Source organism: Halichoeres trimaculatus, unplaced genomic scaffold (genome assembly GCF_033239565.1).
Source record: "Halichoeres trimaculatus isolate MK-OKI-2021-1 unplaced genomic scaffold, fHalTri1.1 fHalTri1_scaffold_12, whole genome shotgun sequence".
Classification (NCBI taxonomy): Eukaryota; Metazoa; Chordata; class Actinopteri; order Labriformes; family Labridae; genus Halichoeres; species Halichoeres trimaculatus.
In genome coordinates, this window is record NW_027437190.1 from 7,694,973 (window position 1) to 7,722,481 (window position 27,509).

Below are 27,509 nucleotides of genomic sequence, written 5' to 3' on the forward strand. Positions count from 1 at the left end.
TTGTTGGGGAACACAAATGTCAGACAAGCCTGATAATTTGTGTCTGAAAGTCAAATTGCATGCACAACCCACACTCGTGTGTATCTCTTCAGTGAATCCAGTGGAGCCCTCTGCCCTTTGGTGTGTGTGTGTGTGTGTGCATGTGTGTGTGTGTGTGTGTGTGTGTGTGCATGTGTGTTAGGCTGACCTGGCGCTGCATGAACTCCTCAGAGACACCTGTAAGAGTTGGCTCGATCGCTCCGAGGATGATCAGCATACGGCTGAGCCCTGTTGCTGCAGAAAACTGCTTCGCTTGGACCGATGGCAACAGCTTACCATACCTGTAAAAAAGTATGTCACACAACAAAAAAAACTCAGGAAAACAATTAGCATGACAATAATGATTAGCTGCTGCTTTACTTTTGTTGTTGTTTTTGTTTTGCAGCTCTGTGTTGAGCTGTTTGTTAAAGAACTGTCCAAAGGCAGCTACAGACTTCTCAAGGTCAGAGCAACATTTTATCATAGATCACTTAACTCTTTTCTCTTGTATTTAGTTTTCACTTGTTGTCATGTTAGACATTCAATATGGCAGTATAAATATTACAAAGAATGCAGTTCAATTGTTACTTGCAACTTTGTATCATTTACCAGCTGACGGTTACCCAGCTGCACCTGCAGTTTCAAAATATAAAGGCAATATGGAAGTGTTCAGAGCTCCAGTTCACTGAGTGTCAGAAACCCACACACACTCAGCCAAATAAGACAGTTTTACAGCATAAATAAACATTTTACAGCCTAATTACGAAACAGATTTGATCTGTTAGATCATTTCTTTATCAGCACAGTACACCCAAATTAGGGGTTAAAAAAATGAATAGCTTGTTATTTTCCTCATCTTCATCTCTTTGTTTCTTGCACAGTTGAGTGAAAGTAAGGTTGAGTGAGAACTTCTAATATGATAACCACCGTGGATAGGGCTTTAAAAACAAGAAACAGATGAGTGATGTCACAGAGACTGTGTTAATGTATTAGTCTAAGGGATTAACCCATAACAGAGGGGGTATTAGTAAAAAATGCTGGATGTTCATACTTAAGATGTGCAGATTTTCAAACCTCTACATACTTGTTTGGTGTAAAAAATCTGTGAATCTGTTTGTAAACTGATCAAAATGCTCCATTCTGAAAATCCTAATGAGATCTTTACGAGACTTTCTAAAATGATGAGGTCATCCCATAAGGATCTCCTCATTTCATGCCATGTTGGAGGGGCGGACCTCAAACACCAAGGTCTGCCCTTAGCCCTGTCTCTGACAGGCCTGCAGAAGGTTAGCCAATCAGAGGTAAGGGGGTTTCTGGAGCAGGGAGCCTTAAAGAGAGAGTAGCTAGAAAAAGTGATTCAGACATAGGCTGAAATATGGGTTTTCCGAAACACCAGTAAGAGAAAAAAATTGATTTCTTTTTTAGCTGTAAGACATGTAAAGCTACTACAGGGGCACCAAACAGTGTGAAGACTAAAAACAGAAATTTGCCCTCTCTTTAATGAACTGTATTTCAAATTTTAACTTAAATGTTTGGAAAAATCCTTTTTATCCCTTTATGTTAAAAGTTGAACGTTCAGGTGGTACATGTGATTAATCACCTCAGTCTTTATTTGTGCTGCTCAAAAACACCCTTCATTTCTAAATAAAGCCATTTAAAAAAGGAGATTTTATGAACGTCCAGGAAATTAGAAATGTTGTAGCATAATATATGCATCTCTTTCTGCTTTCTAACCCAAAACCTTAAAGTTTTTAAAACCATTTGCTTGGGGAAACAGAAATACACTTTCTTTTTGGCATATTAGAGAAGGAGAGCTATGGGATTTTGTAACACAGGAGGTCCAATCGGTCTTGGCTCAGTGGTGCCTTGAATTGGCTGGTCTCAGCTTGTGGAGTCTAATCAATAGTGCCATGTGCCTGCTGCTACCACCAGTGCATCATGCAGCCTGCTTCTACACGCAGCCAACAGCAGAACTGGGAAACACTTGAGACTGTATTCATCCTATATCCGATGTAGATTTCACTACGCTGTGTCTTATCACCCACTCTCTGTGTTATCACATCCTGTAGTCAATTTTACACCCCAAGAGCAACAAAAACTACACTACAATTGACACCATTGTGCTGCTTCTCCATTACAGCAGGCTTCAGATAAATGTGACTTGTGCTGGTTATTTGATTAATTTATGGTCAGTTATATAAGTAAAATTGTTAAATCAACCTTTTATTGACTAGAAACACAAATAACAGGATATCTTGTTTAGATGTTGTTTTGTCAAAAAAAAAAAATCAAGTCAAGGAAATGAAAAACAACAATTTTGATCATATTTAATAGATTTAATAAAGCCTTAGGTTTTATTGGTCCTTTTGCCTCATTTATGGCCTTCTTCTTTGTGGGTTAGTAAAATATTTTTATGAAACCTTTAAGATTCCCATTACATTCATCTGAATAGTGATCACACAGAGTCATTTTTAGAGAGACAGATCAGCTTCTCAATCGATTGCCATGGCAGTTGGTAAAGACGAGCACTTGATTATAGTATAATTCAAGATTATTTTTTTTTAACCACTCTACACAGCGACATCAGAGACAAGAATCATTAAGAAAGAGGATATGGTGTTTGTGATCAGTAAATGCGCTTCAATATGAACTTTAGAGGATACAGCTGACTAAAATTTTCCAGCTGCTGAATTAAGCATCCTTTTGCTCCAAACATGATTATGGTGTGAGATCATATTAGCAGACGTGCTCTAGCCTAGTGCATCACGGTAACAGTAAGTAGTCTGATTAACTTTCATGAGCAATAACCAACCAGGATATGCTTATTTTTGCAACAGTGGGTTTCTGACAGATTTACTCATTCAATTTAAATCAGACAGACAGACAGACAGACAGACAGACTGACGGACGGACGGACCGACCGACCGACCGACCGACCACTGGCCCATTGAAAGCTTCTGATCTAAACATACATAGCTGGCAAGGACGTGTTTGATTTATTATTACAGTTTGTCAATTGGTTTTTCAGAAGAACTTTAGTTACGTATACGTAATATACTGTGTTACCAAATAATGCCAATGGTAAATGCTTCATCTCACATTCAAGTCTTCAATAAAAAAAGCAGAGATCTCTCGTGTCGACCAGTCAGCAGCACAAAAATATTGAATTGATTAAGGGAAGAGATTCTTTGGTAGACTTTCTTTCCTTTCTGATTCTTTAATTGTCTGACCTGCAAACTTCAACTTTGCTTAATCTTATTCAATAGTAAATCAACTCTTTTTGTCAACTTTTCCTTTTAACTTTTCTTTTTTTTTTATCTCATTAAAACATAAAATGATTCAAAACTAATTAAGAAAAAATAAAAACTCCACTCCCCTGGACTGTTTTGAATTTCAAACCATTATAAAATTGTTACAAATCTTGTGACTGAAGCAGATGATAAGTTGTCATTAGGTTAACACAGAAACCAGCTGGATCACAGTTTAGTGTAAGAGCCAGTGCAGCCATATGAGCAGCACCAGTCAAAATGAATTTCTCTAAATACCTCTGTCGGTGAGCTCGCCCCTGTGACACGTCTCATTTGACAGAGTGATAGATGAAGTGTTGAGTAAGTAAATTCTGTTATCTTACATTATTGTAAAACAATTTTTTTGGTAGACAAACACCAACAGTAAAAACCCTCCACTGTAGTTAGTGACTAAGTACACACGTGACTGCTAGTGGCCATTAATGTAAGCAAAAACAGGGGAGCTCTAAGGGTTTTTGGATTTACTTTTGGGGAACTGTTAGGTCATCCAGCTATATCTGTCTGTGTGCCAGCAGCATCAGGGGTGTGGACTAGGGCTGAACAATTAAACAAATTGAAACTGACAACACAATGTAATAAAATATATTTTTCAAAATCATAGACTGCAGTTTAAAAAAAAAAAAAAATTGTCATGTCCACAGACCTGAAAGGAATATAGTTACTTGTACTTGTTCCTCCTTAAAACCAGCCAAAGTCAATCTGCTGTTTTTTTCTGACCCTGTGAGCTACACAGAAACATGCAACAGAATGATTGTAGCTGGCTGTTTTATACCCCTCGTTCATTTTATTCAGTATGGTTTGTTACTCTGACAACTGCTGGTCAGTAAAATTTCACAGTGTCCATTTTTCTTTTTCAATTAAAAAGTGCAGGAAAGCATTGTTCATATGCTGACAGTATCATTTATTATGTTGGTCATAAGATAGAATGATTTATAGCGTGTGTTTAGTGAATAATGCAGAAGATAAACATCTCCCCCCAATAAAAATCACATGCAAAATCGCAATGTTGGTACCCAAAAATCGCAATTAGATTATTTTCCAAAATCGTTTCCCCCTAGTGTGGAGGGGTGAAAGGTGATGTTGGGACTAGAGAAGAGAATAACAGTTAATCACAACTGTCAGTGAAATGGATTTATAACCTGGAAGAGATTTAAACAGAACTGATGTATGTCTTACACAATGAAACAATGATCAAAATAAATGCAGAATGATCTTCTTTATCGACTAATCCATAGTTAATATTAATGAAAGCACTAGTATCATAGCCATGCTTTTTTATACTTAAACAGTTTTACTTTTTGATGTTTCATGTTGCTACTTCCAAAAATAGTAAATAATTGTAGGTGTTTTTATATAACAAACTGCTGCATTTCGATGGTATATCTGCCATATTCTTGGAAATTTCACTGTTCTTGCAGGTCAAAAATGATCCAAGAAAAGGTGTAAACAGAAAAAGCACAGTATGATCATTTTTAGTCGTCAGAGGAGACAAATGTTTACAAATCCGCCCCCCCCCCCCTGACGTTCTTATCTCACCGTTCCCCGGGCCCAGTTAAGACCTGACTCTTCGACCTCTTACGACACTTCTCCATCTCTGCGTATTTTTAACCGCTCTTTTTGTCTCACCTTTCGATTTAAAAACACACTCCCTGTCATCCCTTTGGTTCAAATCTGGTCACATCATCCTCAGGTCTGCCACTGAACATTATTTCAAGGATTCTCAAGCTACCTGTCCTTTTCCCATCTCTTTTTTCCATTTTTAATTCTGCCCCGGAGTGAGGATTATGCGAAGCAAGGCATGCGTGTCAAAGGGAAATTTAGTGGGTAAAGACAGCCAAGATTGGTGGGATGAATTAAACAGATAACGGGAGGAGACGAAGTGGGGGAACCATGTAGAGCAAAACGCCTCACCGATGTTGGTCATTTCAGGGGGGCTCTTTTTTTCCTCCCCACAGGAGCGAGGAGGCAATATCTAAATTAATAAAGTGATGAAATGAGTTTGTGCGGTGGACTTTCTGCTGTTTGACTTTCCCATCTGGATTAGTGCAGGCTGAATGGACGCTCTGTTACTTTTGTTACAACTGCGCAATTCACTGTCGGAATTTGGACCTGGAGTGATAAGGTTCCCCCTCCTCCTCCTCCTCATTACCATCTCATTTCATATGCAGGGCCTCAGTTACCTGAGAGCCTGCTCACTCACAAAACACGAACTATTACACAGGCTTCTGCCAACTATTACAATGAGCAAAGAACATTTGAACACATACTATTACACCAAGCTCAGCTAAAATCAAAGAGAAGAAACATTTCTTCATAAAACTGGTTACAGCAAAGAGAATTACAGCAGGCAACTCTGCATAACGACCCAACATGGCTGACTCACTTGGGGAGACGCTGCTTTCTGTGAAGATGCACGTCTCACTCTGAGATCAAAAATAATGCATCAATTTAATATTTCACATTTGGGTTATTTTTATAAAATCATTTTATTTATGCAGAATCTAAATACCTGAACAAACCATTTGTGTTAGAAAAAATCTACAGTTCTACTAAAAACGGGTATTTTTAGTCAGACCAGGGGTCTCCAAACTGGTTTCAAAGAGGGCTACATTAGATTTTGTGAAAACTACCAAGGGCCAGCAGCTCCGACTGACATATTTATTGACTATGACAGTAACATATGAATGCTCGATTTGATAACTATTCCTTTAAGCTATTTCCGTAAAATCAGTCACCAAGTGTGTTCAAACATCCTCGTGCCATCATCACAGACTGAGGAAATCAAACCTCACCTGTCCCTCAGGTGTCTCTTGATATCAGATGATAAGTGGTTAATTTTGCTGTGTTACATGCTGGGTAAACATCAGCAAACTCTGATTCTGCTCAAGGAACATGTTCTCCATTAGGGGGCGACATGTGGAAAATATGTCAGGATGTTTTTGCGTCTGGATCAGGATCTGGATTTTATCAGGATTGTTTTTCATGACTATTTTGAACTGCAAACAAGATTTTTAGCCTTACATATATCTTATCCTGCATTCTAAACAGTTTTTGGGCACCTTTTTTTTTCTTTTCTGCACCAATTTTTTAACTTTACTCCAGTCTTGTGCTCTCTCATGTGTCTTAAAATCTCTTGACGTTCATGAAGCACATTTACACATCCTGATAAATCTGTTCATTTAAAGACGTCAGCTTTAAGAGTTGTTGAGTTTCTGCAGAATGTACAGAGCTTTAGCTTTATAAAAGTAGCCTAAGCACAGTCCAAATGTGGATTAGTGATACCTTACAAGATAGACTTTAGTTTGTTATCAACCTTGACAGAAAATAAAAATACACACAAATTTGGAACATAATTCATTTCAGCGGCGTGATTACATACATTGAAGCATAAAGACTGGGGCCGTATGGAAATGGACATCAGGACTGGCGTTGGACATGCCTGGTCAAAAGTTTGAGTCTTCGTAAGCAGATCAGGTAAGTCAACTTGTGCAAAAGTGACAAAAAATTATCTAGGATTTTAAAATTGTCTTGAGTGTTAAGTTTTAATGCTGTGAGTATTATTCACATACTTTAATACTCATTTTAATAGTTTGATAAGGCAGGAGGGGCGGACACATGGAAGGTGAAAAGCTTTTTACCAGGGGACGCAACCAAAGATTTTTTGATTTGTGTGTTTATTTTTGTTAATACAAAACTAGTAAGTCTAAGTCGAGCCACAGGTTTGGACTTCAGCACAACAACACTGCCTAATCTCCAATAACTAATCAGTCTTGATATAAATCCAATTCATAACCAATGCAATCTCAAGATGCTTTAACAAACCCTGGTCTAGACCTTACTGTATGTTATATTACTTTAAAAAACCCAACATCCAAACAGGATGAGATCTGGTCCCATCTTACAGCCAGGATTCAGTCTGATCTCATCTCAACCCACTATCAGTGGAGACCTTTGCAGCATTTAGAAAGTGACAGTGAAAAAAGCAAACATCCTTTAAGACAAACAGAAACCTTGAGGAGAGCCAGACTCATGTTGGACAGTTATCTGCTTTAGCAGTGCTGGGGTTGTTGAGAGGGATATACATGGCTCAGAACACGCAGCTCAGTACAGAATGCAGTACTTATAACGATGGTGAGAGTATGTGGACTGATGATCCAAATGCTTAAGGCAATAACCATAATACAATGCTGACAATAGGAACAAGAGTAGAGCCTACAGGTGGAAACAAAGAAGTGATGGGGTTGAAGTTTGAGAGCAGCAGTGGTACAGGTGAGGCTGAGGCAGAGAGTAGAAATCCTGCAGCTTAAACAGACCGCCTAATTGGAGGATTCTTTGTCAAGTGGTTGTGAGAATGAGTCATGGTGAATGTGAATGTAGAGCATCTTGTGCTGTCAGCCTGAACTAGCTCACAGGCATCGCTCCAGCCATTCTAAACAGGAGTAGAGGATAAATCATAAACTGCCCACATGTGCTGGAAAACAGGGGTGTTCACAACTAGGTCTGGAAGTCAAATGTGCCTCTGGGTCAGTTTTTCAGCATTCATTTTACTGAAATGAATCTGAATTTTCTACATTATATGTATATGTAGATATTCTGTAAAAGTTTTGCAATAAACCAATGTCTATCTAGTAACGTCTCACTAAACTAAAAAAATGTGCTTTATGTTCATAAAGCACATTTTTTTAGTTTAGCAACCAGAGTTCAAAAACACGTAAGAGGACAAAATACTACATAAAAGCTATAAAATTGGTGCAAAAATACTGTTTGGGCTGAAGAATTAGAAATATCTGGTGCTAAAATTTTTGTTTGCCGGACTAAATCGAATGAATGTGAAAAATAATCCTGATGGAATCAAGATCTAGATCCTGACATAAAAAAACCCTGACATATTTTCCCCAAGTCACCCCCTAGTGGAAAACATTATCTTAAAGCAGAGTTTTCTTATGTTATCGCAGCACCTGACACTGCAGAAAACTGAACACTTATCTGGTATAAAGGACAGAGGAGGTTTGATTTTTTCGGTCTGTAATGATGGCATTAACTAGGTTTGATCACACTTAGTGACTGAATTTTACAGAAATCAAAAGAAAATATTTAACAAAAGAAAACATTGAACAAACAGAGCATTCACATGTTAATCCATGGTGAACAAATATGTCATCAAATTGATGGCCTCTCTTTTAAAAAAGTTTTGACTCTTTAGCAGCAAAGCACTACCCCCCAGGATGTAATACCCACTTGAAACACAGGGGGGCACTCTTGCACCACAGCTGATGACTGCTGTGAGCCGGCCTGCCTGTGTTAGAGTTACAGACTGCTTTCATCAGAGGAATCTAACCCGATCTGGGTTGTTTCATTGGTTTAGACTGTAATCAGTTGGCAGTACCACCTGGTGTGTGTCTGTGAGGACATAAAGATGGACTGTCAGCACCATCAGCAGAGGAAGAAGGGACAGCACTGATACAATGAAATCAATAAAGAACTTAATCTTACTTTTCTTAAAGTGTGCCTTCATATACAGCTTTTATAACATCAACTCTTCTTTGTTACCCCCCCTCCTCCTCTTAAATGCATCCACAGGCACCCAGTGATCCTTTGGCCCATGGCTGGATGATGGCTGCCAATCTGAGCTTGGTGTACAGTGGGGTTTTAGGCTCTACTCCAGGGGATTATTGGATGCAGCTTACAGTAAAATAACAAACTGGAGCTGAGGGAGTAGCTGGATATATCATCCAGTGGCCTGTGTGCTGTTGTTTATAAATGAAGTACAGCTATAAGGTTACCAAACCCTCTGTGACTGTATATTATAACATCATACATTAGAAATCGTAGCTATGTATTGTTTTAATATAAGAGGAGAAAAGTGAAAATGATAACAGGATTCTGGTAAACCTGGACAAACTCATTCCTCAGCTTTTAAATACACCGCAAATTTCTATTTTTTAAGCTCCTGTGAGGAGTCTGGCTGCCTATGAAAAAGACAGAAATAAGTTCTGATGCGCGTGACCTGAAACAGCAAAGAAGACCATCAGTGAAGAGGTTGATTATTTTGGTGCTCAGCTATTTTTAAAGTTTACTGCTGCCAACAAGTCAGTGTCACACTGAGTGATATTTAGCACACAGATGGGAAGTGCTTTGTTTATCATTTTCCATGGAAAAGATCCACAGTGACTGGTCTGTTTGTCACACAGGAGTCAGCAGGATGAGGTTTGCACATGTGCAGGAAGAGATGATAGCGTATAGTAAAGAGTACAGTCTGGATCTGCTCTTTCTGTTAAAAAAATCTTGAGATAAAATCTGCTGTAACTTGGTGTCATATGAGTAAGGAACGACTAACTGTTAAGTGGATTAAAGCTCTATAAAGAAATGAGTATTGTTTGGTCCAAAGGAGTCAATAAGATCAACACAAATAAAGTTTTTTTTTACAGCAGCTTTAAAAAAAAGATCAAATATTTATCAGAATACTTTCCCAGGAATTATAACTGTCTGACAGTTAAGACTCTCCATCTCTATCCCATGAATATTTTAATGTTCACAAACCCTGATTATTGTTTTACAAAAGAAAACTATGCTTGAGGTGTGATGCAATAAGTAATTCAAGTTTTGAGCTTGTTAAAGATGCTATGAGGAGGATCAGTTTTAATTGGACTCCCTCGCCGCCTTGTGGCCCAGAGTCTCCTCACACTGTTGTAAATTACTTTAAGTGAGGTGTGTTTGTTTTGGAATTAAATGCAGTTTGAATCGAAACAAACTTTCTTTGTTCAAGACAATTTTTTTAATGGATACGAGGTACGGGACTTAACATTACAGTTACGTAGCTCTACAGTTTGTAATAGCCGGCTATATGTCGCACTATCAGCTGCCCAACGTATCTGTAGGCTAACGTAACAACAAGTAAACACTGTCAGTTTGTAAGCAGTTTAGTTGCCATCAATATTTAGCACAGCTGATAGCTCAGTGCTCTAAGAAATGTCTTTAATGTGCGACGTCAGTGAATCCTGGTTATGTCCTGCCAGTCATCGACCAATCAGAGCTAACATAACCTCACTCTTCATTTTATTGATAGACTCTCAAGTTTGAACAGACCACTGCAGAATAACTGCTGACTGTGGGTTGGAATCAACATTATTACTAACAGTTTAGCCCCTGTGTTAGCCTTTAGCTTGGGCTGTATCTCTCTCCTTTTCATCTTTCTTCTGCTCTTCTGTCTTTTTTCTGTCTGACAGTTAGACTCCAGTGTTCAACATCACTACAAAATTAGTCACAGAAATCGTTTTCAGCAGAGAAAAACACAGATCTCCGTGTTTCATCTCTTCTCACTACTACACTTCGTCAGCTGGTGCGGTGTTGTCATAGAGTTAGACGCGTCGTAAATCAATATGATCCTTCTCAACCCGATCAGGAAGCTAAGAAGTAGCAATTTAAAATAACCTGTAACCAGTAATTTTGGTGCTGGTAATCTAATTTTAGTGTGGATTACAATCAGGCATATATCTAGAAGGGAGACTTTTTCAGGATCACTTTCAAACTCCTCACAGCCCCCTTACCTAAAATTTACTATTTCACTTCAGATCAATGATCTATTTAAATATGCACTTGAAATGGCCCTTGTTTGGCTGTTCTATAAAAATCACTCCTTGGTTGAATTTGTGAACTTAGGCACTGGAGACATGCTGTTGCAATAAAATATATTTAAAAGAAAAAAAATCTTAGCAACTTTATCTCTTTTGAAAATTAAGAGGCCTCGGTTTCTGTCTGCACATTTCAGAACCAGTGTAAAAATCTATAACTGGGTGTGTCTTGAACTATTAGATGTCAACTCTCTGAGATTGTATCAATGGAGGGTAAAATAGAAATAAGGCCAAAAAAATCTGTCTCATATATTTACTGACGGGACTGGGAAGACAGACCATAGCAGATGATTCTCATCCTCTCTTCAGTGACAGTTTGAGCCTTTGATCTCAGGGAGGCGCTACAGGGTCCAACTGTCAAAACATGTTTAAGAATCATTCATCCAAGAGCAATAAATATCCTTATTCTTACAAAATAACTGATGAGATTGAACCCCTGACATGAACTGTTAATGGTTTGTGACTTTTGTTGTTCAGCTGGTTCATTAAACTGATGATGTGAAGGTTTTTGTGCCAGCAGAATGTAGCTGGAGTGGGGGCAGCTAACGCTAATGGTTAACATTAAAGATGGACTGTATTCTTTTCAAGTCAATTTTTTAGTCTTATTTGGTGATTTGTCAAGGGTTTTCTCAGGAAAATGTGAAGCTTAAGCTTTCTCTTCCTTGACCCAAAGGCCAATCCATTTTAAGTTTGTGACTTTAAAAGCTGTAAACGTTTGCATGAGAGAAAGTAAAAACATTGACTTTAGGCCTTTTCTAATGAAAGTCCGTGAAGAAAAATGTTCATCTACATTTTATTGATCAGTTTATACAGATCAGCCATTAAGTGATGACCACAGACAGTTGTTAATCTCTTTGCAATGACACCTATCAATAGGTGGCATGTATTAGCCAGCACATCAGCATTATGTCCTTGAAGCTGGCTATAGACTGTACAATAAATGGACGTAGTCTCTGTGATGTCACTCATCAATTTTTGGAAGGGAGTCTTGAAGCAAATCATTGGGCGGGGTCATATTAGAAATGGAGCGCGCTTTGAGCCTCCACACTAACAGCGATAAGACGCCCGCCTGTCAGTCAGCTGAGCTCTGCCTCTGTTTGGGTAACCTTGTGATCTTGATATTTTCTAAACTGCTGAGTTAGAAAAAAGAGTTACCCCAGTGTGCACAGTTAGAGAAATTAGCTTTTCAGATGGGAGAAATTTTTGGAGACTGTAAACATGTTTATATTTGCTGTGGAAATTGTGTGGGGGTTATTTTTGGCTTGGTGGGTATGTGGTTTCTGTTACCTCTAGAGCTAGCCCCAAGCGGTGGCTCAACAAACTGCAGGTTTTATCACTTCTGTACTTGCTCATGATCTTACGGCAAAGGTTGTTGCTTGAAGCAGGAAAACTGAGCATTGCAATGACAACAACTTTAACACAAACCAAAGTTTGAGAGTGAAACGACTGGGTGAGAGCATCTCCAATACTGATGATCCTGAGTAATATTCCAGGTCTGTGAGGGTCAGCATCCATCAAAGTGGTCCAAGATAGGAAGACCGTAAATCAAGCAGGAGGGTCAAGGGCTGCCCTGGCTTCATGTATGTGGGTAGTAAAGGATGGTTCACGAGGTCTGATCTGACAGAAGAGTCATGGAGTTCAAACTGGAGTGAGGTGTCAGAGCACGGTGAGCAATGTGATGTGTATGAGGCTGTAGCTCTGTCAGGGTGAGCATGCTGACCTCAGTACATCACCCAAAACATCTACAGATACAACAGACACATACTGTGCCACAACTGGAGCATAGAGGAATAAAACAAGGTGATTTGAAGCAGCATGGCAACAAGTTCAAGGTGTGAACAAAGCTATCAAAAATTTCAGCACCAGTGGGCCAGGCCAGAGCCGGGTATTTTCAAAAACTAATATCTCCCCCTCAATCATTTTAAAAGTACTTTACTCCACACACGCCAGGCTAATCTGCCAGTGAGTGCAGCTCGAAGCATGGCAAACCCATATTTGTCAGTGTTTTTCAAACGGGAAACCTGTGCCATCCAATCAGAATGAACCCCCGTTATTCAGCTGTGACATTCGAGAAACAGAAACTTAGTTTCTCAGTGTCTACACAAACACATTAAACCAGAGTTTTCCAAAATCTCCACTTTGGCTGGAGTTTTCAGAAAACATCGTTTTCAGTGGACACAATCAGAGCTGGGCAAAATAACGGTTAAATCAGTTCATTGGAATTATTTTCTGCAGAAGATTTAATAATTAAGAATTAAAAATTGAGATTTTTTTTCTTGCCTTAGCCCAATTGTAAGTAGTTGCAATTTTGAAAAAAAAAAAAAAAAAAGATCATAATTTTCATGATGGTCGGCCTTGTAGGGTTTGCATAAGCACTTTTATAGGCTTGTATTTGTTATTTAAGTAGATCAGATAGTTTCATGCTAATAGTGTAAAAATATCTCAGCCTTTTAGTGTTTATGTACAAACCTGCCTACGTTTATACTACATAATCATCCTCTTACGACCCAGATTTTGACTCTAAGAGGGAAACATTTAGACAACATGAAAGCAAAACTTGATTTGTTTCATTTTTATGTTACTGGGAGTTTTGTTTCTCTTAGGGAGGGAAAAATTGATCAAAATCATAAATCGAGTGTTGTGGAGAAAAATTGGGGATTTTATTTCTAGGCCATATCGCCCAGCTCTAGACACAATACTGTGGTCATGTGTGGACGACAGGCCTAAATATATAAAAAATATATGCCGTTTCCCAGATACCCGGCTACATGTGGACATGGCTCCAGGGCTGATTGAACCAAGCAAGATGCAGAGAGGAGCAGCTGAGGTGGTTCTTTAGTCTCTGTTAGTCCAGTCAGCTGTGCCTCAGATTGGGTAAAACTTGTCATATTAATGTCTTCTGTATAGAGAGAGAAACTGGAGAGCAAACTCAAGCACTGTCTTTTAATCCAAGTAAGCAGGTCAAAAATCTTGGCGTTTTATTTGATTCAGACCTCAGCTTTGACCTGCACAACAGAGATATTACCAAAAAATAATTTTATCATTCAAAGAACATTTCCAGAATGAGCCATTTTCTCTCTCAGGCCAATGCAGAGACTCTTATCCATGCTTTTCTCACTTGTAGAATTGAATACTGTAATGTTTTCCTCTCTGGTCCACCAACAAAGAACATCTCTCAGCTTCAGCTACTTCAGAACTCAGCTGCTCGCATGCTGACAAAGACCAAGAGGAGAGCCCACGTCACCCTGATTTTAAAGTCTCTGCATTGGCTTCCTGTATCTTTTAGAATTGAATTTCAGGTTCTTTTATTAGTTTTTTAAATCTCTTAACGGTTTTGCTCCTGCCTATTTATCCGATTTGCTTTTACCATATGAACCCCGTAGAGCCCTCAGGTCTTTAGGTAGTGGCTTTTTAACTGTTCCCAGAGTAGGAACTAAAAAATACGGTGACGCTTCTTTCTGTTATTACGGCCCCTGTATGAGGAACAGTCTACCTAAAGACCTGAGAGCAGCACCTACTGTTCATATTTTAAAAAGAATCTCAAGACCTACCTTTTCAATCTGGTTTGTAGCTAATTGTATTTATTATTATTTTATGTTATTTTTTTTTTTAACACTTTTGTTTTGTTTTAATTCTACATTTCACTTCAGATTTATTGATTGGAATTTTATTCTTTGTTTCATGCTTTTTATTTTTATCCTAATTTACCTGATTTTACTATGCACCTGAGGTTACACTTTCTCATTTTCCCATATTATTTATCTAACTTTTATTTTACATTGCTATGTTGTTTTATTTTTTTTTATGTATTAACACATTTACTTATCTTACCCTCTAGTATTTTTTTAAATTTTCAATTATTTATTTATTTATTTTTAATTAATTACTATTTTAATTTTAGCTCCTGTGTTTCCTTGTTTTAATTCAAGATGGTGTTTCCTCAGTCCTCTAGTTTTAATTCTGTTTTCTGTTCGAATTTCTTTTTTATGTCTTTGTGTGTGTGTATATTGAATGTGGTTTGGGGGAGAGGAGATTGCGGGGGTCTTATGTTGTCGTCTTATTCAATTATGCAATTTTCTTATTATTATTCCACCTCTTGATATTTCATTTATTTTATTTTATTTATTAATTTTTTTGTAAAGCACTTGTATTACAAAGTCTTGTATGAAAAGTGCTACACAAATAAAGTTCGATTGATTGATTAATTGCTACAGTTATAAGAAAAAAATAACCCCAATACAGTGTGCGCTGTTAGGGAAATTAGCTTTTCAGACTCAAACCATTTTCTAAACCAGGATGTGAACATGTATGATCATAGTGGAAAAGTTGAACTTTTTAAGCGGGTGTATAAGGTTTTCGGTGCTTTCAGGGCCTCAGGCAGATAGAAAAAGGAAATGCAGTTTTTGGCACTTTCAAATCAGCTTCATCTCTCACAGCTGGAGATGACTCGTTAGCACAAACAAGCAGAGACATGGCAGGACTGGAATCAAGTGATCTGACTGGTGTGGAAATCAAGTGCTGCACCTAAAGAGGGCACGGACTCTGCTGTAGAGTGGGATGAAGGATCGTCTGAAGAGTGGAGGAATCCTAAACAGAAAGCAAACAGCACAGCACTCCTCCAGCTCTTCAAATTAGAAATGTCTTATCACAGCAGGGCTACGGCTGGGCTCGTGGAGTTTAAGAAGCATTCTGGGAGATCTCGCAGGACGGCGGTGGGAGCAATACGGCACTTAAAGTAGTATTTATTTAACTCAATTTAACAAGCCCAAAGTCAAACACACACACACGTATGCAGTAATTGTGTGTATATAAATACACACACATATATAAAAACATAAGTCCTTGGTTCATTTCATTTCTCTGCTGCTTCTCTAAAGAGTAATAGGCTTGTGGCTGCACTATCATGTACTCAATGAAATGAATGCCAATTAATCATAGGATAATTGGACACATAGCCCTGATAATTGGAGCTGTTCCACTTTGAGTCACATACAAATTAGGCCACTTTAATAGATCCATTTTTTATCTAGCCCTCCTTACATAAGCTCATCCTGCCTGGATGTAACCATGCGCTTGGTCACATAATCAGGCTCATAAGGAAGTGACTTCATTTTATCACACTGCTGTGATCTTCAACAGAAGCCCACAGAAGTGTTCCCCTGTGACAGGAAAAATGAACACTCAGTGTGACCAGACACATCCTTTACACTCTTTCAACCACGGTGCAGCCACTGGTTCAACCTTTAAAGAGGAAATATGGCTTTCAGCAAGAATATATGAAGAAAAAATGGTCAACTGTGATTCAGAACCGATAAAACAGAGAACGTCTGGAGTGGTTTTGTCTGTAAATGGAGCGAGCTATACAGAGTAAGTGTGAAGAAGATCTTTAAGTGTCAAAGCACTTTCTTCTGAATGCAAACAAGCATTTAGCAGCAGTTCCCACTATCCTTCTTTTCTAGATGTAGTTTTCAACCAGTCTTTTAAAGCAGGAGTCTCCACCCTGGTAATCAAGTGAATGAGGACGAGCTTGTTTATTGGCGCTCTGTCTGTCTGTCCCCCTGAATGTTGTGTCAGACAGAAATGATCACAAAGAAAAGCTCATCAGAGGGAACAGCTTGAACCAGGCTCCATCTGACAACAGCACGTCAACAGAGAGATGAGATTGGCCATCTGGGATGTCTGTGTCGTTTACCCACATCGCTCCTGCCTTACAGCTGTTTGATAAAGCTGTGACATGGAGGACCAAATATTAAACATCCATACTAAATGTAAGGGTCAGTAATTCTGCTCATGGTTGTATTAAGTTAAATGTATGCAAAGTATGGCAGGGTAACATCAGTTTATTAGAGAAATGTTGCTGTCATCAAGTGACTTTTCCTTCACATAATTCACAAAGATTTGATCAGAATTCAGTTATTTCTCAGTAACTAATTTCTCTAAGTTTAACTCAGTATCACGTTAAGCAAAAGTTCCCAAGCAATGAAGAAAATGATAAAGTATCTGACTTTTTTGGGGATTCCTTAAAATAATACAACCATTTTTTATCAAATAAAAAAAAAAAAAAAAATCAAAGCCGGACCCAAAAGCACAGTCACTGACCAGTGCTGCTCTAAAGCCCAACGTCTGGCCGTGGTTCCTGGAGCAACATGTGACCATACTTAAATGACACAGGTTTGGGTATGTTTGCTAATCTTTTCCCCAGCTGGTGTGTCTAGTTCTTTCAGTAAGTAACATTGCCCTTTGCTTCCTTTCAGCTGTTTAAGAACCCACTGTGAAACTTTTCAGGTCTATTTTATCTAAAGCCGCGTTTCCACCGGTTCGGTTCGGTTCGGTACAATGCATGGGTGCCAGACTGAACCAATCTGCTCTCGGAAGGGGGAGTTGATTGGTCAAAGGAATTGTTACTTCCTGTGTGACAGCAGCTGCATTTCTCCTGGCGGCACACAGACTTCTCTGAAACAAAGCTTGACATGTCAATCACAAAGAGGATGAAATGCTGCATGTCTTCCATCTATGCTCTTTGTTTACCATGTCACATATTTCTTCTTTGTTGGATTTATTAGCGGGGTAAACTGTGTTGAGCTGCTGCCACGTCAAGCTACTGTTTAACAGCTGCGCTTTCGGCATCTGGCTTACACGCCGTCAACCATGAGAGGGCACAGTTTGCTGTGGAAACGCAAACAGGATCAGGCTTAACTGTACCAAACTGTGCCAAACCGTACTGAACTGAACCTGACTGCTTGGTGGAAACGTGGCTTATAGGCTCTTTCAGTATCTCTTCGTTTAACTCTTTTTCAGCAGCAGCTGTGAGAATCCCTAAAACAGGGGTGTCAGACTTCTTTTCGCTGAGGGCCACATCAACATAATGGTTTCCCTTAAAGGGCCAGATGTAGCTGTAAGACAGCATAAAATTTAGCTAAATGTAATTAAATGTAACATAAAAACTAATACAACTACTTAAAAAATGCACCCCCTGTAAAAGACTTTGCAGCACAGGGAATTTCTTCAGCCATGATAAAGCTAGCTTTCACTGCTGCGTTGTTTTTGGTTGTGGCTTTCTTGAACACATCCTGCTGAGACTGCAGTTTGCATTTTAAATCTTGCGATATACGTTGTTTTCTTGAAGGCTCACTTTGGCAGACTTAGCTCTGTGTTTGGTGTCAAAATGCCAATGACTATAGTATTCTTTGACAAACACCACAGCCTCATAACACAAAAGACATACTGGTTTTAGCCTTCCCCTCTTTCCTCAAGCAGCCTTCATCTGCATCAACTTTTCTCTTCCTGGACATTTTGTTTTATTTCTCAATTCCACTTGCTCAGAAAATGGCACTGATGTGAAAACACTGCAGTCTAGTGGTGGGGTGCCGTCGCTTTGCAGGTTTGTATTATGGGAAACACAGTTTATGGCCCACAGGCCTTGAGTTTGGCACGTGCCCTAAAACAACTGTTGTGTTTATGAGCCTTACAATCAATGCCTTTGGCGATTTTTTTAACTCGTCACATTTTGTTGAAGCACATATAAAAAATGTATTTTTATTTTTGATGGTAGCCACCCTAAGTTGCTTATTTATCTATTATCACTGCAAAAGCTTGTACAGACTGGGGAGCTCAAAACTCCCTCACCCACATCTTTGCTGGGAGATTGAGAAGCAACGTAGCAAATGTGGATCATTGACAACATGTCACGGTGCAATGTTTAAATCTGACCAACCCTTTGAAATAATTGTGTTTATCTAACATATGGTCCTATTGTCTAGTCTCTTTTTGACAACATGAACTTATACAGGGCAACATGGATGCATGAATAGCTTTTATAATTGTTTATTATTTTTATTTATTTATTCATTATTTTTCTTACGTGTCTTTATTTATTTATATGTGTATAGGTTTGTATTATTTATGTACAAAACCAGGAACATGCGTGGGAGAGGGAAATTGATAACAGCCAAGCAGACTCAGGAACATATAACCTCTAAATGATTTATGTTTGTAGTTTTCACTGTTTCAAGAGTCAAGAGTCATAATGCTCCATTTGTTTTCATTTTTCCCCATTGCCTCCAACCCTGGTTGTGTTACTCTACAAACAGTTTATATGCACATGTGTTAACATGTTTTTATAGATTTGTGGTACATAACTGAACTGTAATGACAAAGAACAGTTTCTTATTCCTCCCCTGGAGATGAAACAACAAAGTTACTTTCAGACACTTTTCGTGATTTTCTTCTGAACAGTTTTAAGTCCTCCCTCTGCCTCTGCTGGGGTATCCAGGGGCAGTTGGACACACTGAAAACGATTGCTTGGCTTCAATCCTGCTTTTCCTTCTCCCTTGTTTGACAGAGAAGTTGTAAAGATGTTGATTATTTACTGTTATTTCCTGTTGTTTGTGACTCTAAAAAATCTAAAAAGTGTTTCTAAATAAATGGCATGGTTCCCCCTATTTCAAAAAATATTTTCATCTCAGGGGATCTTGGGTTTTGACTTAACAAAAATACATTTTCTTGCATTGATCATGTTAAACTCTGTGATGCACCTGTTAATTGAGTGTTCTCACCCCCTTACAGGTGAGACTCATCAAAAAGGCTGAGCCTCCCAGTCCTCAGACTGGTCAGCTGCACTTACAGGGGATGTATACATGTGTAGAGTTGAGGGAATGTATGATATGTCTGATAAAGGTGACACCGACCAAAACATTACATGAATAAAATAAAATCGAGAGTGATACAGTGTGCAGGAGCCTTTATTTTGATTTTGTGGACATGTTTTGGGCTACGCCCTCTTCCTACACACCTGTGCCTTAAGGTGTGCTTAGATTCCACATTTATCTTTGAACCAAGTCCTCCCATCAAAAGTGAGATCATGAAGCTTTTTGTGCAAAGTTGAAAAAATTGTTGCCAGAAGTTCACTTACGTAGAAAGTAAATGTAAAAAGAAAAAGAGCAAGATGCCAACAAAATCATTCTGGTTTGTTAACTTTCTGTGTGAATTTGTTGAATTTGTTTGTTGTATGAAAACTAACTCATGAGACTCGGGGTATCCTAGCAGTCTAAGTTATGCATCACATGAGGTAAGCCCTCCAGCAAGCAGCCCCAGCACAAATCCAGCCTCCCCACTCTTCCCCCGTCTCCTGCTCTATCCACTGTCCTATCCCCCTTAATTAAAGGCTGAAAGGCCAAAAAGTAACTTTAAAAAAACCTGAATCATGATGAGATACACAGAAGAGTATTTTTGACAATCATAACCACTTGACATTGTCATGAGAAACAGAGCAGTGTCATTACATCTGTTGCCACCTTAACCACAGCCCTGGATCTCCCCTCATCTGTTTAATGCAGAATGAGCGTGATCAGCTAATGAGTTTCTTTGGCCCACAATTAATCATGCTAATGAGACCAGCCCTGCAAAGATAATCAAATATTTGCACTATATAAGAGAAAATGAAGGAGTTCAGGGCTTGATTCATGAATCATCCTCGAGTCTCTGCCTCCTGGTCTTAATTTGTTTGATACATTGTCTTGTTTCCCTCTGCCTGGTTCCCCCTCGTGTTTTTATCTGCCTCCCTGATCGCTTCCTTTGTCCTTCAACTTTCCATTTCACTGCTTTCAGTCTTCTTTTACATTCTGCTATTTTACATCCCGCTGTAGTTTCTATTTCTTCCACGCGTCTCAAACTTCTTCTCCCTTACTCATGAGTTATTACTCCTCCCTCCTTCCTCTCGCTTTTATCACAGCCCCGTCCTACCAACGCCCCTGAACCCAGATAACTCACCAGTAATCTTTCCACTGGTCCTCCTCAAACAGGTCCTCTGGGATGGGATCAATCAGCACCAGGTCTGACACTTGCCTGAGGACAAGGAGAGGACATACACACACTTATATGAAGGAGACTCATTAACTACCCTTGTCCATATTAGCCTTTTGGCCCTTGCTGTAATGAGTGTTAGATAGATGGCGTCATCCTGTCAGTCTTCCTGTGGATTCTTCTCCCTATAGACAGGTGATCACATGCTCACTGAACCCAGGGCCAATGTCTCCATTTGGAGAGGTGTCATCCACTCAGCCCTACTTACTGCAGCAACACAGAGCATGATTGTTTACCTACACTTTCATCCTTTTTACCAGCTACTTGTGGCATAAATGACTGAGGCTTATCAGAAACAGACTGCGTATGAAAGCTGACTGGATGGACAGGATGACATACTGTGTTAGATGGAAGGTTGAGAGGCTCTATTTCACACAGCATTTATCACCACTAGATGTCACATTAGAGCTCACAGTAGAGTCACAGCACAAAACAAACATGCTCAATACATGATCCCCCAATTACAAAGTCACATACTGATCCAGATCAAGCTACCAGACACCTTTAAGAACATCCCTCTAGCTTGCAGTCTCATCATAAAATACAGTTTTTTGAAACTTAAAAGAATTCTAATAAAACTTTTCTGTAACACTTGTTTTAGGTCTAAAATAAAGTTGTTCTCTTCACTTAAAGTGTTCATAGAGTTTCAATCTGTTTTAGACTTCTTATTCATCTCCACGCACCTCGGAAGCAGGTGAAGTTGTGCTAGAAACCTCTGCTTTCATGACGCTTCTATACTAGGTGTAAACAATCATACAATTAGCAATTATAAAGGAAATGGTTGGCCTAGCAGTTTATGTGCAAACTCCTTCCACAGAAGCTGTACAGTCATTTCTTAAACCTAGGTTACACTCTTAAACAAAATTATTGGTTAAAATCTGGGTGCGATTTGTTGATGGGATGAGGATCAACCTCTCCTTCAGTTTTTACATCTTTACGTCTGCTGAATGAATTTCATCCAGTTGAAATAACAGGCAGGTGGTGACAGAGTTTTCTTACATGTATAGCCTACATTGCTGGCACTAACTTTCCCCAAACCCAATCTGTTGGCACTCTCAGATTTTGTGAACATCCCATGCACATACATAAATAAAAGATGGGCAAAACGCTGCACGTGTATCAGTGTACCATTCGTTCATTCCCTATCCATTTTAGAATTCAAAATCGGAAAATGGATAACAATTTGTTATTTCATTTCCGGTCGCAACACATCAAAAATGATAAAATCAAAAACGAATTGAGCAAAAATCCCATGATAATTCCATTCTCTCATATTCTATTTTTAATTTCAAAACAAAATCAAAACAGCAAAAAATAGGCCGATTTTTGTTTTCCGATATTTGATTTGAAAACGAGACATGAAATAAGTCGTTATCCGTTTTTGGATTCTAAAATGGATATGGAATGAACAAATGATACACTGATACACATGACTATGACAGGAAAACCAAAAAGACCACATGAAGTCCAACATCAGAGAAAACTGTTTACTTGATCTACTTAGCTGGATTATTTCAACATAATGAGAAATTTTTATTTAATAGGGTTTGTGTTATGTTTTACAGTCTGAATGAGTTGCCCGTTGGCCTTAAATCCTCTGCCATGTTCGTTTGATCAGCACTTATCCATGGTTCTAAAACTTACTTAGGCTATCTCCCACATCACAGGTGTGGCCATCACAGAAAACTAAATGTTTTAAGTCTTTTTAGTTTGTATTAAAGATGAATATTCAACTGTTTGAAATGTAACAGGGCATTCTGTTAACTTAAACAAGGATTAAGCTTGTTGACTGTAGTAATTTTTCATGGTTAAAGGAGAAAAAACAAAAAAGAACACACCGTGTCTTTGACAATTGCACCCTGTGTTTGGTAAATGTTCAATTTGAGCAAAATAATCCATACGCATCGCAGAGCAGAGACACAGAAGAACAGATTACAACCTACGCAAAGAGATTGTGAGTTCATTAGACCCTCTACATCTCTACATAACAAAATGTTGTGCCCTGTTCAAAATGTATGGAAGCATCTGTCAGAAAAGTCTGCTTGAATATTTTTTTTTTTAAGTTATGTTTTACTTATGTTTGGAAAAGGACAGGACGGTGCACAGAGCAGGAAACCAGGAGAGAGTGAGAGACAACCTGCTGGAAAAAGGGCCAGTTTAACAGCTAAGAGTCATAATGCTCCATTTGTTTTTGTTTTTTTTTTTCAAAACCAGATTAATGACATGGTCCTTTAACACCATAATCACAAACACACTTCTACGATGTGCTTTTTTGTGATTGTTGTAGACAGTACACTACACTGACAACACTTTAAGTCCAACATAAAGTTATGTCCTTTCATCTCAACTTAATCCCATCATTTAAAGACCTAGACCTCCATCAGGAGTTAGAGAGGAGGAGGTTTCAGGGAGGCTCAAAACAGCTATGAACTAAACTTTTAATGACATATTTTCATTCAGAAGCTTGAGACTAAAACAAATCACAAATGGACAAACCTATAACCACAACATAAGAGCAAAAGAAAAGATGTTTGAAGTTGTTAAACTAAATATACTGTAGTATATTCACTGTTAGACAATGTGCTGCTGGAAACAGAAAACAACATATTTTGGTAAGTTTTACCAAGCCGAAGTGCAACGCTTCAGAGGAAAATAAAGACTCTTTAAGCTGTGACTTAGTGACTTTTTTAAATGTTATTTTCTCTTTGTTGGAAAAAAAACAAAATGAAACTGACAGAGGAGGAATTTGGATTTACATGTTTTGTTTACTGTGAAATACATTTTTTTTTTTTTCAAATACTAACTTCTTTCATTTCCTTCATGAAACCTCCTCATTTCCATCAGAGAGTACTCACGCGTCATGTATATGACTGTAAAATCTGCTGTTGAGTGCGCCGAGCTCAGAGCCCACCAGGATGAAGGGTTTGGGGATGTCAGCAGCCTGCAGGAGTCGATGCAGATCATCTACCATCCTGGGAGATAGAAAGAAATTCGTCCTTCATTTCATGAAACCAAGGCATGGTGCAGACTGGTTGATGTGGTTCATTTATTCAGCTCAGAGCGTCCGAGACTGAGTGATGAACCTGAGAGGTTCTTATTTCTCTTAATTAGTTACAAGACTAATTTCCCTCTGAGTATCCTGTTTTACTCTTTGTATTAGTCTCTGATGTACGGTGGCCAACCAGGGCCAACCGGGCTGCAAACAGCTGAAATGGCGTACATAATAATAAACACGCACCATATTCAGAAAAGCTGCACATTTAAAAGGAAATGAAGCATCCAAAGCAAATGCAATGGCTATAACATGCTGCAAAGGAAACAAACACGCTGCAAGAAGCAAAACAACTGCACTAACATCAAACACACAGCAAGTACTGAAACAATTTGGAATCAGACTTGCTTGCTGTTTCAACCACTGCAGGCCGGTTGGCCCTGGTCAGCCACCATACAACTGGACCCTTAAACATGCTAGCTGAGAGCACAGTGGCATGTTTTTTACTTTTGGTTCCATCTTTAACCGGACAAAGATTTGATTAATATAAAACTGCTGAGATCAAAATGACAACATCAACTTGGCTCATGGCTCCTCCTTGGTGTCACACAAAGGATGAATGATCTGAAAACTTATAAATAACACAACTATCACAGCATAAGATGCTGCAGCCACTCTCTGAGAGCCATCTGCTCTGCCAGGTCTGTTGAGTAGATAAATCAAACACAGGGTGTCACAGTGAAATGCAGAGTCTCACAAGGCTCCAAGGGTTAAAGTCAGGTAGCCACTAATCTCCTTGAGATATTGGATTCTGGGATATTGATTGCTTGCATCTCAAATGGGCAGCAGTCTGCATCCTGGGCCAGAGGCCAAGGTAAACTAAAATGCTGACCGTCAGCAAAGCACACTTTGCTCTTTAGTTTGGCAGATGTAGAGCATGTTATAAAGCTCCAGAGAGTGGTGTGCTGAGGAGAAGACAACTTCTTTGATTAATCCCAGGGAGACATTTAGTTTCTTCACTGTGTCAGTGATCATGCTACAGACACACACACTGACCTCGTGTGTTCACAGCCTGCACAAACAGAACCACAGGGACAGGCTATAATGGAGAAACGTCAGACTGAGGGAGCTGCACACTGACAGCTCGGGGTTCAGCGCTGCAGTCCCCAGGAGGGGAAGTGGTACCTCTCCAGTCCAACCAAACCTGATCAAACTGGTTAGGTGGAGAAACGCTGAGGGCCATATGGGCATCAATCCACTGTGACTCTAACATTAACTGTAAACTCCAACACTGGTATTTTATTATCATTATTTATTATTATTATTTATTTGGATAGCGTTGTACGGTTCGATGGACATGTTGATCATGTACAGCTCAATGTTCCTTGCTGCTTTTCTCAAGTTCAATTTTTCTTCTCTCTGGGTTCATGTTGGGATAGTAACAGCCTTAGGTGAGTTTGAAACTAAATAAGACAAGAGATGGGTACAGGACAAGGTACTTTTATGGGTACCGACCGTATTCCATCTGTAATACTGAGTACCAATTCATGTAAAATTAAATGATACCTATAAGCATCCCTGTGACTGTGAGGGAGTGGACACTGCAAAAAAATTGAATCTTATCGAGTGCTTTTTTCTTATTTTGAGTGATTTTTTTTTGTTATAGTTGATATGAGCCACATTCAACCAAGGTTGTAATAATTAACTACAACGAAACTAAAAAGGAAAACTAAAATTTAAAATACATTGCAGTTAACTCAAACTAATAAAAACTAGAAAAGAAAACAAAAACGATAAGTAAACTAAAACTGTATCTTGTGCTCACAAAACTAACTGAAACTAACTAAAATGATAGACAAAATTCCCTTAGCTATAGTTTTTGACAATATTAATAGCCTTTAGGATTTAAATTAATCCGACACATTTTCCTAACCAATTTTTGACAGTTTTCGGCAGTTGTCAGTGCCGTACGGCACCATCATAGCGGCGTATAGGGACGAGCTTGTTTACCGCACTGACTGGCTGTGTGCTGTGCTGCGACCAAACGCAGTGGAGCGATGAATTAGAGCATCTGTAATAGTTTAATTGTTACAGAGTCCAAGTTTTTATTGTATTTGAGTCTGCCTTTATTGTTATACACAGTCCAAGTTTTTATTTATTGAAGCTCATATTATATTGTTTTTTTATAATTTATGTTAAAATAATTTTATGTACTTTATGTTAACATTATTTTATACAATTGATGCTTATATTTTGTTATACTAAGTTTATATTATTTTCTTGTGTTGAAGGCAGCAGCCAACAGTTCAGTATCAGCATTGACTAAGCAGTGAGCACTATGTTGGACTGGAAAATAAACTGTATTACAAAATATTTACTCTGACCTTTTTGAATCCTGCACCTGGTTAATAAGGTATGAAAAAACTAAAACTAAACTAAAACTAAGCCTTGTTGCAAAAATCAAAGCTAAATAAAAACTAGAATGCCCTCTCTAAAACTAATTAAAACTAAACTGTAATGGAAAATAAAATGTCAAAACTAACTAAAACTAAACTATAATGACAAATCCAAAACTATTATAACCTTGCGTTCAACTGATCAGTCCAGAAAAACAAAAACAAGGGCTGAATTGCTTGTAACAAGTAAGACCTCATTTTAGTCTTGATTGAACTTAAAATAAGGCCTTTTTCTGGGCTTGTCAGGTGAAAGTGGCTCATTTTAAGTCTAAAAAGACATTTTCCACTGAGGACAAAAACACTGGGACAAAAACACTTGATAAGATTTCATTTTTTTGCAGAGGAAGAGTTGGAAATTTTCCACGCTAGAAATGAACAAAGCATTGCAAGTTTATATACTGAGAAATAAATGAATAAAATTGGGAAGTTTGAGGATTTTATGATTTAAAAAATTAATATTTATTATTACATAAACATACAAAAAAGTACCAAAAATTAGTGCCATTGTATAATAATATTGGTTGCCAAGTACCAGGCATCTCAGACTGGTTTCTTGAACATGACAATGACTTCCCTGTACTTGAGTGGTCTCCACAGTCACCAGATCTCAATTTAATAGAGATCTTTGGCGATGTAGTGGAACAAGAGATTCTCATCATGGATGTTCAGCCAACAAATCCACAGCAACTCGAAGTTGCTACCATCTCAACATGGACCAAACTCTCTGAGGAATGTATTTAGCACCTTGTTGAATCTATGCCATGAAGTGTATCGATGAGACAAATGGCTCATTTAATTTAAAACACCTTTAGCCTATGTTTAAGGAATTATTTACATCAAAACAATGTCCAGGTGATCTTGAAGTTGACTGAAGTCTGATCTGGTGAGCCCATATTAAACAACAACACCTCTGCTCATGGACAGTCACCCCCACAGACGATGAACACCTTGAAACATTATAGTAATTTAAGTAATAGTAATGGCAGTAAATAATTAAAACACCACTCCTATGGGATCGCTGTCAGTGTTACAACCAGGAGTGGTGAAAACCATTGTACATATAGCCTTACAGTGTGTCACAGACAGGAATAATAGCAGTGCATTAATTATTTAATAGTTAAGGGCCTCTACAGCCTCTGGTAGCTCCTGCTGTCGGTCCTTTATGACCTCAGAGTTCACATACAAACCGTCTCACTGTCTCTCTTTAAAAAAGTGTCGCCCCAAGTGTTTTTCTCAAACGTCA

General features: G+C 38.5%; 1 protein-coding gene and 1 long non-coding RNA gene across 2 annotated transcripts in view; one reads left to right on the forward strand and one right to left on the reverse strand.

The window, feature by feature from the left end:
- The window catches only part of LOC141800664 (uncharacterized), a 38,924-nt gene that overhangs the window by 8,883 nt on the left and 2,532 nt on the right, over positions 1-27,509 (reverse strand). Inside the window, exons 6-8 of the mRNA XM_074683353.1 lie at positions 23,674-23,790; positions 20,726-20,800; positions 188-320 (exon numbers count right to left, since the gene is read on the reverse strand). Of these exons, the coding sequence (XP_074539454.1) occupies positions 188-320; positions 20,726-20,800; positions 23,674-23,790 (325 nt within the window). The remainder of the gene's footprint in view (positions 1-187; positions 321-20,725; positions 20,801-23,673; positions 23,791-27,509) is intronic.
- Positions 15,531-19,617, forward strand: LOC141800303 (uncharacterized). The gene is made up of 3 exons (XR_012599327.1): positions 15,531-15,669; positions 16,536-16,725; positions 19,523-19,617. It is a non-coding gene; the product is annotated as an uncharacterized LOC141800303 (long non-coding RNA).